General features: G+C 38.7%; 3 protein-coding genes across 3 annotated transcripts; 2 read left to right on the forward strand and 1 right to left on the reverse strand.

The window, feature by feature from the left end:
* Positions 1–109: 109 nt before the first annotated feature.
* LOC144634206 (uncharacterized) lies at positions 110–6,861 on the forward strand. Its single transcript, XM_078493105.1, has 2 exons — positions 110–2,054; positions 6,415–6,861. Exon 1 carries the CDS (start codon positions 114–116, stop codon positions 813–815), a length of 702 nt encoding a protein of 233 aa, XP_078349231.1. The 5' UTR covers positions 110–113; the 3' UTR covers positions 816–2,054; positions 6,415–6,861.
* Positions 6,862–8,014: 1,153 nt separating this feature from the next.
* Positions 8,015–8,735, reverse strand: LOC144636870 (uncharacterized). The gene is made up of 2 exons (XM_078496075.1): positions 8,387–8,735; positions 8,015–8,052 (listed from the first exon to the last, which is right to left on the reverse strand). The coding sequence occupies exons 1-2, from the start codon at positions 8,733–8,735 to the stop codon at positions 8,015–8,017; spliced, it is 387 nt and encodes a 128-aa protein (XP_078352201.1).
* Positions 8,736–9,398: 663 nt separating this feature from the next.
* LOC144634478 (uncharacterized) lies at positions 9,399–10,628 on the forward strand. Its single transcript, XM_078493429.1, has one exon. It carries the CDS (start codon positions 9,470–9,472, stop codon positions 10,187–10,189), a length of 720 nt encoding a protein of 239 aa, XP_078349555.1. The 5' UTR covers positions 9,399–9,469; the 3' UTR covers positions 10,190–10,628.
* Positions 10,629–11,322: the final 694 nt, after the last annotated feature.

Consider the following 11,322-nt stretch of genomic DNA (forward strand, 5'->3'; position numbering starts at 1 on the left):
TGCTTAAAAAACAAATGACACTCATGACGTAATTTCATGCACTGATGAATCATTCGAATAATTCTGCATCTCAAGAACTGTTTGTGAGTGAAAGTGCGAACATGGCGCTGTCGATGAAATCTGCCTGTGTGGTGTTGGGTTGTCTACTCCTCAGCAGTGGCGCATCTGGCAAGGAAAAACAACCTTGTGGCATGTATAATTTTTACTGTCCGTTGACAAATCAGTGTTTCGATCGAAAGATACGATGTACTGGAAAGGTCTGTCTTTCCAACGGTACAGAACTCAACTGTTTCCCGGTTGATGCAAACGCTACAAAGTTTCCGTACGTTTTGAAAAAGACGCTACTTAGCTCTAAACTGTTTAAAAAATCAAAATCAAATGGTTCGATACCAGAACCATATCACTGGTTTGTGGAATATCGTGGTTTTGCTTACGAGTTCGGTCCAAGTGATGAAGTTGAAGAGCTTGATATGAATGAAGACTACAAGTATGGTCCCGATGGAGGTAAAATAATTATTTCTAAAAGACAGATGGGAATCAGCAGCTGTAGCAGGAAAGATATTAAAAGCTTCAATGACATGTGGGAAAAGACATATAAGTATCACTGGTGGTATGAAAACTGCCAGGACTACGTCAGAGAATTGTTAGATTTGCTGGGAAGGAACTGTCGTCCTAAGAGGAATAGAAGGCAAGTTGAAGACGATGAAAGCTTGCCGGCTCAGTGTTACCAAGAATACAATTCTTCATTGCCCTGGAAACTCAGCACTTTGCTTTCTCCACTGATCTTATTCGCAGTCTTCTACAACGTCAATTGAATTAAGTTCTGAGTGGACGCTGTTTGAAATTCATTCATTAATTCATGCTTCAAGGCATGCATTAACAGTTTCTGAAAGTTAAGATTTCTTGACTGATTAGGCCTTTTACTATCGCATCATTTATAACAGAGGTAAAAATACTACGAGCAGTATACAGTACAGAAATGGAGTAAGCTTAGCTTGGTTAAGAAGATAAGGGGAGATTTATTTCAAAACTTTGTGATTAATATAATGAGGCTGTGGAAACTGTCTCCAGTCCAATACTTAGAAAATATTGGACCGGTGACAAAGCATTCTGATTGGATGATTTTGGTAATTGGCTTTCTCAGCTGTCAGTAGTCGTGTAATAAATGACGGATACACCCATGCAGTACACCCTCAGGTAATACATTAACGATTCCGTACGTGAACTAGGAAATAAATATCACACACAAGGCTATGATTTTAACAAAATTCTATACTTGGATTACCGAGAAAACCATTTAAGCGGTCACGTTTAGCTCATTAAAAAAGGAACCAATGAAAACTGTTGTTGTTCAAATCATGAAACGTAGCTACATGTAGTTGTAGACTTAGTAAATGTATGTAAACATTAGGAGAACATTTAGTTTGTGAAATTGCAGATGAAGCAATCTTGTGGGAAAGAAAAATATGTTTTTGCATCCCTTTGCTGCAGCTTATTCGCAAAAATGTTCTTTCTTTATAATGGGTTTGATAGCAAACCTACAAAGAACAGGACCTTACGTAATTTTCACTTACGAGGTCTTAAACAACGTCCACAAGCTTCAATAATTTTTAAAAAAGGGTTCAAGGAGGTCAAAGAAACGTTCTCAAAACATTGGCAAGAAAAAGCTAGCTATCTCTAAAATGCAGAAAACTCAGCCAGTACAATTCCAAGAGATTTGCAATTGTTCTGTTATGTTTGCGACGAGCCCAAAAATGATTTCCCTTAGTGCAAGACATCAGCTGTTTGGTTGTGTCTGTGTTGAATATTTTAGGCATTTTATTACTCACATTTGCAACAATTATCTTCTTCGGGAAAGAGTTCAAAAAGGAGAAATATCGAGGTTGTATAACGTTATAAATTTTATATTTCTGGAATTAGTTGGGTTGTAAAACTCATAGTTTGACTCAATACAGTAGCTAAAATTAAGCTTGTCAGTTACCCCGGTGACGCCCTGACATTTTTTTGTAAGTGTGCAAGTCTAAGTTTTCTTATATGCTCTGTAATTGTAATATGTAATTTGTGATGATCTTAAATTAGCATAAATTACTATTTTGCCGGCACGGATCAGAGGGCTGGGTACGGGTTTGAGGTGTGCAGTGTTTAGTGGGATTTGAGTTTAAATAGGTGGCCGTTAGAAAGGTGAGACATTCTACGGTCAGCCTTCGTCACGTTTTGGTCAATGTTTGGTTTTCCACCGGACAATACTAAAGTCAGAGAAATTATTCCTCGGAACAATCGTGATCTTCTTGGTCAGATAAAGAATCTTGTCGCGACTATAATTTCAGTTCTACCAATATTTTGTCTTGGTTCTACGAGATGGAGCGATGAGGTGCCGCTGAGCAGATGCGGGATGTTGAAAGAAGCGCGTTGCTTCTCCTTTCGTTCAATAAGAAGAGTAATGAAGATCAGTTTAGAGCTAACAAATCGGTCCTAGAAGCAATTGAAGACGATATCGTTGGTCTTTGTCGTAAAGACTTTGACAAATCCAAGAAAGCGTTCTATCGGGTAATGTCTTTTTAGTCATCGTTCTGCTTTGAAATGCAAACATCACGATGTGGCGGATGTCGGTCGAAGACGATGAGAAGAAAACTTATAGAGCTGAAGGAAAACCAGGTCTCTGTAGAGACTCCTTTCTTGTGCTGGTCCTGCCGACTTACGGTCAGAGTAGCTAGGCAACAACGCCCAGGATCAAGGTGTAGTTTGTTCCATTTTACTTTTGGTTTGATTTCTTTTTTATTTAACAGTTTATTCATGTTTTGTTTAAAGGCAGATTGCGTAGATCACTTCAGTTTTGGAAAGTAATTCCCACGCCTTGTTTCATAATAGGCACTATTAGTCGGGCTTCATGTTGCCACTACTTATAATTCCACGGCTTTTTGTTACAACGAACAATTAATCACTAATTTATTGGTGCTGAAAATTTATCTGTCTTTGTTCAGATCACTATAACGGGCTTATTAGTTTTGAGTGTATCACTATATTTTCTACACCTTCTATCTGTTTCTATTTTGATTCCTTGTTATTGCGTTTATTGATCTCGTAGCTTTTTGCGCATATATTATATTGTTGCTACGGGCTAAGGTTTCCCGTTAGTCTCCTATGCATTTTGCGTCCTACAGTATTAGTACTTTGCTTTATGGCTTTTTAGCCTTCTGCTTGAAGAGCACGTGCCCTTGAGGGGTCTATGATATGAGATTGTTTATGTTTTAGATTTGAATACAGTGCCCTTGAGATTGCATAGAAGAGCCAATATTGTTGGAATGCAAATAAACCATTATTATTATTATTATTATTATTGTTGTTTATGTTGAAGATTTGATTACAGTGCCCTTGAGGGGTCTATGATATGAGATTGTTTACGTTGAAGATTTGAATACAGTGCCCTTGAGTTTGCATAGAAGAGCCAATATTGTTGGAATGCAAATAAACCATCATTATTATTATTATTATTATTATTATTATTATTATTATTATTATTATTATTATTATTATTACCAAAAATATTGATTGTTTTCACATATTCCTTTATTATCACTTTGTTTCGTTTTTTCTTTAGACATTTCTGGCACGAGGTTATAGTCTTCATCTACATGTGATACAGGAGAGGCGTCTTTATTATTAAAAAAAAAAAGAAAGAAAATTAAATTTACAGCTCTTGTTTTTGAGTGCTTCAGCGATTTCTCTTAGTTACACAAGAGTTTTCAACAGATGGAGATCTTTTGCCTCAACTGTGTTGGGTACCAGTCCCATCCCTGTAAAGCCCATCAATTGTGCCTCGTTCATGCAGTTAATGCTTTATTCGAGCACATCAGTGTTTTCTTTCAGTTGAGCATTCCATGGTTTCAAGTCGCTGCACGATCTGGCAAGCTTGAGTGTCCCAATTATCCTTCACTGCTATAGCAGTTAAAGAAAGTACGGTCCACCAGCTAATCACTGAAAGGAATGCCCTGAATCAAGGTGCAGTTTGTTCTGTTTTGCGTTTGCTTTCAGTTTTGATCCTAGTTATCCTTTGGTTTTTTTTTTTTTTTTCATACTAGTCGCATTTAGCGCTTTTCATCTTATTTTACATTAATTCAATTGTTTTTGTATTTTATTTCCTAGATCATGAGTCTGAAGCTTTGCCATTGCCCGTTATTGATCCCTCTTTTCGTTAACTTGTTCTGTTGTTGTATTGTGATATTAAATCTGGTGTCAAGTAAAAAGATTGTGTTTAATTATCACTTCAGTATTTTGGAAACTTTTTGGTGCACCTTGTTTCATATTATATTAGGCACAATAAGTAGGGGTTCAAGTTGCCACTACTTTTAATTCTGGGGTTTTTGTTACAAGAAACATTGTCAGATTTACCAGTAGTGATGCTGGAATCTGTTTTTGCTAAGATCGCTTTTAGGAGCAATGCTAGTTTTATAATGTTGCTCGGATCTGTCTTTGCCGAGATCGCTATTACGAGTTTTTTAGTTTGCAATGTTTCATTTTATTTTCAACACCTCCAAAGATATTTAATCCTTTATCTATTCCTATTAAAAATTTGAGGAAAAGCGTTTGTATTATTGATCTTGATCTTTGTACCTTTACGCAATAATTTTAGTATTCTTATAAGCCAACGTTTCGCGTTGGTTTCCAATGCATTTCGCGTCCCACAATGTTAGTACATTGCTATTTGGCTTTCAAGCCTTCTCCTTGAAGATGACGTGGCCCTTGATATGTGCCGTTTACGGATCTATAATATCAGTTTGTAATTTTCGATCATTTGTTTAACAGTGCCTTTGATGGGTCTATGATCATGATAAGATTCTTAATGTTGAAGATTTGCATACAGTGCCCTTGAGCGGTCTGTCATACAAGTTTGCTTATTTTGAAGATTTGTAAACACTGCCCTTGAAGGGGCTGATGTGAGACTGTTGATGTTGAACAATTGTATATCAGACAGTACCTTTGAGTGGTATATAGAGTATGTTAGTTGTAGTTTTGTTTCTTTCTGGATAAAGCGTTCATAAATATTTTATTGTGTTTCTTTGGAAGTTGCTTGTCTGTTAGCTTGCTTAGTTTCTGTTTTGTTAAGGCAGGTTGGGGTTATTTTTAATTTCGTATATATTTCCCCCCTTCTTTGTTGTCACATATTGTTTTATTTTCACTTGCTTTTTTTTTTTTTTTTTCGTTTTTTCTGCAGACATTTTTGACACGAGGTTCTGGACTTCATCTACCTGTAATACGGGAGAGGTGTCTCAGTTTAATAATGGAGAAAATGAAATTTACAGCTCTTGTTTCCAGAACTTCCGGGACTTAGTTACGCAAGAGTTTTCAACAGATGGAGATCCTTTTATGACTTTTATACAACTGTGTTGGCTACCAATCTCATCCTTGTGAAGCACATCAATTGTACATTGATCTGCAGTATCTGCTGGATTCAAGCAAAATAATCAGTTTCCTTTATCAATTGCGCTTTCCATGTTTTCAAGTGGCTGCACGATCTGTGAACTACCCACTCAGATGATGGTCTCTTTCAAGGAATTTCCGCTAACATGGCCCTTTGGCCTCAACCTCTGTTGTGAACAATTAGTTACATTCTGTTAAAACTCTCTAGCAAGTAGATGAGAAGTTCAAAATTATAATCACTTTCCTCTAGCCCTTTCTTTTTATCTCTATATGGTTGGCTTGGCTGGCCAACGCACCCAATTTTAAAATCAATGTCTTGTGTGTCCGGATGTGTAGTGGAGGCAAAATATGTAATTTGTGATGATCTTAAATTAGCATAAATTACTATTTTGCCGGCACGGATTAGAGGGCTGGGTACGGGTTTGAGGTGTGCAGTGTTTAGTGGGATTTGAGTTTAAATAGGTGGCCGTTAGAAAGGTGAGACATTCTACGGTCAGCCTTCGTCACGTTTTGGTCAATGCTTGGTTATATTTGTTTTTCCTATGTCATCAGTGGATGCAGGATTACGCTTCGTTTTGTTTAAATATTTAGTTCTGCTATTATAATTGTATCACTGTAAGATTGTATATTTCGAATGACGCTTCGTCTTGTTTAAATATTTAGGTTTGCTATCAGAATTGTATCACTGTAAGATCGTATATTTGGAAAAGTATTTGTATATTTGGAAAAGTATTTGTTTACAGTAGTTAGATAATAATACCCTAAACCCCCACGGGTTGCGCCACTGCCTTGGTCGGGGCCACACGTTCCCCGTTTTCTCCACTTGCTGGTTTTTAGGGGTTTTCGTGTCCGGCTTTGGTGCACTTAGTATATGTCATTTATTCATATCTTGTATTATATGTTGAGATGGAATAAACGGGACGATGGCTTGGCTGGCCAACGCACCCAATTTAATCAATGTCTTGTGTGTCCGGATGTGTAGTGGAGGCAAAATAGGCCTTATTCGTGCCATGTTTGTTTTCACATTACAGTGCAAATTAGGCACGTGACTTTTGAGGAGACAAACAAATAGGCAAAGTTCAACTGATTTCTTATTATTTGAATTTTCGCAGCCATGCTATTCATTCAGCAGTTGTAGTAGAAAATATTTAAAGTTTTAGGCCATTTCAGGGCTTTTGTACTGAGACTTACGGCTTGCGTAGTTAAGTAAACAAGTTTATATTTAAACTTACCATAAGAATGAAATTAATATTCCATGAATCAGCCCGGCTCTTAAATATGATTTGGCACATGATTGTAGTTTAGAAAACTCCTATTACTCACTTAGTTATCATGTACTTAGTGAGGATATTGTGAAAATACATTGTTCTCAATGTTGCCTACATTTGCACTTGTATATTAACCCGTGTCTGCAACAGAAATAAAAAAGGTGTAAAATGTCAATTTTCTCTCGATCTGCGAATGAAATATTTCAGGAAAAAACTGCCCGAATAGGGCTCGGAGAGGAGTGGTGTGTTGTATGGCCACTGCCATATTTGAGTTAAACGGGTATTTGGTGGGAACGAATTCCCCCCTCCCTGTTTCAAATTGGGGCGGGTCTTGTTTCTGACCCCGTTTTCTTCATTTTATCCTAGAAATCTGGCATGGAAAATCGCTTTCGATTAGTTGGCTAAGGCGAGGTAATAAGCTACTTGTATTCTTGTCTGCAATGCACATTAAACTGAAAGCAAAAGTCCTGCAAATAAAATTCAGAGACAACAGATTGGGTGGGGCCTGGCAAGGAAAAATTATTCTGCTGGGTGCTTGCATTGGGATAGGGACCGTGATTAGTCGACTATGTGTAAAAATTTGACCATACATGTAAAAGTCGAGATAATATGCGAAATAATAATAAAGTATTTTTCGTTTGTCTCACGACGTAGTGTCACTTGTGATGTAGATCGCGACGTTTCGACTGCACACTGCTAGTCTTCATCAGGCGATAAGGTCGACTGGTTGTGCGTGAACTTATAAAGCACGCTGCTGCGCTGTGATTGGTGCATTTCGATCCTCGCTGTTCCGGTGTGCTGTTGTTCCCTCAGGGGTCCGCTGTCGTTCCGTTCTCCTGGTGTTGTGTTTTTTGATCGTGGGCATCCATGCTTCGGGAATTTCAATTCCACTATCCCTGTTGATATTGTTAGGGTGAAGTCTTATCTGAATTGCCTCTTTGACCCTGCGTGTGTACCAGTGTGGTTCACGATCAATAAACTTAACCTCATTCCAAAGCGGGTAGTGTCCGGTGTTGTGGGTGTGCTCTGAAACGGCGGAGGTCTGGATGCGGGCGAGTCGGATGTCCCGGTCGTGTTCTTTGATTCTGTCTTGCATAGGTCTTCCAGTCTCGTCGATGTAAACTTTGCACTCACAGGGAATTCTGTAAACAACGCCCTCTTGTTTAGTCGGATCAACGGCGTCTTTCGGCCGTACTAGGTGTGATCTTAATGTAGTTTTCGACTTGAAAACAGCGCGTACGCCTTGTTGTTGTAGGCAGCGTCTAAGTTGTTCGGAAAGACCTTTGACATAGGGTAGAACCGCAGTAGTTTTAAACTCGGTCGTAGGCTCAGCACTGGTGCTCGGCTTTCTGGTCTTGTTGATTTTCTGATAGAAAGAAAAAGGATAACCATTAGAAACAAGAACAGATGACAGATGTTTTTTCTCCTTGGATATAACAGATGGTTTTGTTACGAGGCGTTTAGCACGTAAAGACACGTAACAATACCGCGTTTTACTGATTGAGGGTGGTGTGAATCATACGCTAAGTATTGATCAGTGTGTGTTGGTTTTCTATATACGCTGGTGGCGAGCCGGCCGTCTGATTCTCTCGAAACTGTGGTGTCGAGGAAGGCAATTTTGCAGTCATTCTCTGTTTCCATGGTGAAGCGGATGGAAGGCCGATGGTTGTTGAGATGTTGTAAGAAGCTGTCGACTCTACCGCGATCCAAGATGGTGAATGTGTCGTCTACGTAGCGTTTCCATATCTTAGGCTTGTAGGATGATGAAGTTATTGCCTGCTCCTGAAAGCTCTTCATGTAGAGATTAGCAACAACAGCGGAAACCGGACTTCCCATGGCTGCGCCTTCCTGTTGTTCGTAAATTGATCCGTTATACTGAAAGTATGTGGATCTCAATACGAAATTCAGGAGGTCAGCGATCTGAGCAGGTGTTAGCGTTGTGCGATCGGCAAGGCTGGGATCGTTCTCTAGTTTCCGTAGCGCGGCTTGTACAGCGCCGACGCCGATAGGAACGTTTGTAAACAGCGACTCCACGTCAAAAGACACCATGATCTCGTTGTCTAGGATCGTCTCACTGCTGATGGTGGATACGAAGTGGGCTGATCTGAATTGGTCACTGCGAAATCCGAGTTACCTGTTTAAGGAGACAAGATGTTAGCTAGGTAGGCGGACAAATCATACGCAAAGGTGTTAACGCATGATACAATAGGTCTTAAAGGTACGTCGGCCTTGTGGATTTTAGGTAAACCGTAGATTCTTGGTGGCTATTACAGTAAATTCTCGGAAAGAAATATGTTTGTTCAGTTAAATTGCTTTCCTAGAAATAGGCGCAGGGATAATCTCGACCTCATTCATGATATTCGCATATTTCGTCAAAGTATGCTATTTACCATTAATTGTTTTCCAAATGAGTAAAGAAATTTAAAACATAACTATAAAGCCGAAATTGCTTCTCTGAAGATTTGTGCGACCAATGACCTGTAAGAGTATCGAATATCCGAGTTGTTTACAACACTACTGAAATTAAATATGCTGTTTATGTTGATCAGTACAACGTCAACTTCCAATCAGAACTTTCCAGGGTAGGTTTTTTTTTAACGCTGACAAGTGTAACGAAGACTCTGGGTAGTGGGTACGAGATTGGAGTAGATGGGATCTGTTTACTAACAAACGCGCATGCACTCAAGTTACGTCATTGTTTGCGAAAGAAACAAATGTTTTAGTTTTGTGCACTGGCCACGTCACACCCAGTTCGTCGTTGTGAAAGGGCTGTACGTACAAACATGGCGCTATCGATCACAACACTCTGTCTGGTGTTGAGTTGCTTAACTCTTGCCAGTAGAAGCAATGGCATGAAAAAGGAAAATCAGTACTGTGGCGACGAGAAGTTTTATTGTCCGACTGAATCTCAATGTTTCAATCGGGAGTTTCGATGTACCGCATCGAAGGTCTGCCTTGATTTCAACGGCAATGAAGCTAAATGTTTTGAAAGCAATACTCCTGGTATGTACGTGTACTACAAGAAAACGACTCCGCTGCCGTCCAGTGGAAGCTCTAGTAAAAGGAAGCGATCTGTATGGGATACAGCAAGGCATTGGTTCGTGGAATACCGAGGCTTTGTTTACGAGTTTGGCACGTACGGCTTTCAAGAACTCGATATAAACGACCCAAACTACAAGTATGGCCCGGGAAGGGAAAAGGTCAGTTCTGAAGAGTACACGGGAAGCAGTAGATGTACGAGGCAGCAAGTTCTGACCTTTGTTGGAAAGTGGCTTCATGCGAATCCCGAATATCGTTTGTTTAAGAACAACTGCCAGCACTTTGCTAAACGACTGCTGGAAGAGCTGGAAATGAACTGTCCCAACAGAATTAGAAGGCAAGATGACAACACAGAAAGCTTGAAGGCTCCCAGTGAGTGTTATACCTCTTCCTCAATTCGATGGAAAGTTCATTCCATGTTTGCTTCACTGATCTTGTTCGTCATCCTCCACAACGTTAACTGAACTTTGTCACTGGGCGCTGTTTGGCATTTAGTTTTCTCTGCCGGCAAGTTTTCCGTTTTTTATTAATAAACTCAGCCATGAACTGACTAGTATATATCCGTAGAGCGTATTATATGATAAGAAGAGTTGTAAACTACTCAGGTACAGTTTGTTAGCGAAGTAAAAAAAAGTTGGCTGAAACCAACGGAAAATTTCCGGGAAAAATTAACAATTAAGTAGTCTGGTAAATGTGAATTAAATTTACAGATACAACTTAAAACATGCATGCAAATATTTAGATCACGACATTACTCGTAATGTGCTTTTATAGTTTTGTCTTACAATAATTAATTTTAAAGTTTGAGAGAGAACGTTTTATTAGCCATAGACAAAGTTGTGTTAAAAACATAATGCGTTTGTGTTTATGACAGCGAGTTCTTGGAAGGAAAAATGTTAAATGGATGAACAAGCTAATAGTTATTTTCTGAATACTGAAAAGAATTCCATTGGGCTTAGTTACGTGGATAATGAATGGAGGGTGATGTTTACGCTGTGTTTCTACAAAGTCACCTTTGACAAGTAATTTTGTAATTCATGGCCTTAGTTGAAGGAATCGGGGACCGCGCATACAAGCCAAAGAATCAAGGGACTACCTTCATTGATAAGTATAAATCAATGCATACACTACAACTGTTAAATGTCGATCGAAACTTCGTGCCATGTTCCAAAACATTATTGTATTTGTCAAAGGGGTTTGTTTGGTATTCCATGATTGACAGTTCCCAATTAATCGAGAAACTGAGCCAAAATTTACAGTAAGAGTTGTCAAAAAGTAGCTAACAGCAGAAACGACCATTCGTGAAATAATTAGATCTTGGCATGTATTCAAGTTTTATGACAGCAAGTTCTTGGAAAGAAATTGTTTGTTTTATTACATTCTTAGAAATTGTTGCAGCTTTATATAAAAGCATGATTATAAACAGAGGTATAAATTGTTCAGTTAATATATGATTTTGTAGAACAAAACTTCAAATGTAGGTGAAACGGAAAATTTCAATTAGTGTCCCCCACTACATGAAACAACTAGTGTGATTAAAATTTTGAAAAAGCTTCATGTGAATATGTTACGAATTATGAATCACGATTCAAGAAAT

The sequence above is a fragment of the Oculina patagonica genome, chromosome 13, assembly GCF_052425735.1.
Source record: "Oculina patagonica isolate OP01 chromosome 13, crgOcupat, whole genome shotgun sequence".
Lineage (NCBI taxonomy): Eukaryota > Metazoa > Cnidaria > Anthozoa > Scleractinia > Oculinidae > Oculina > Oculina patagonica.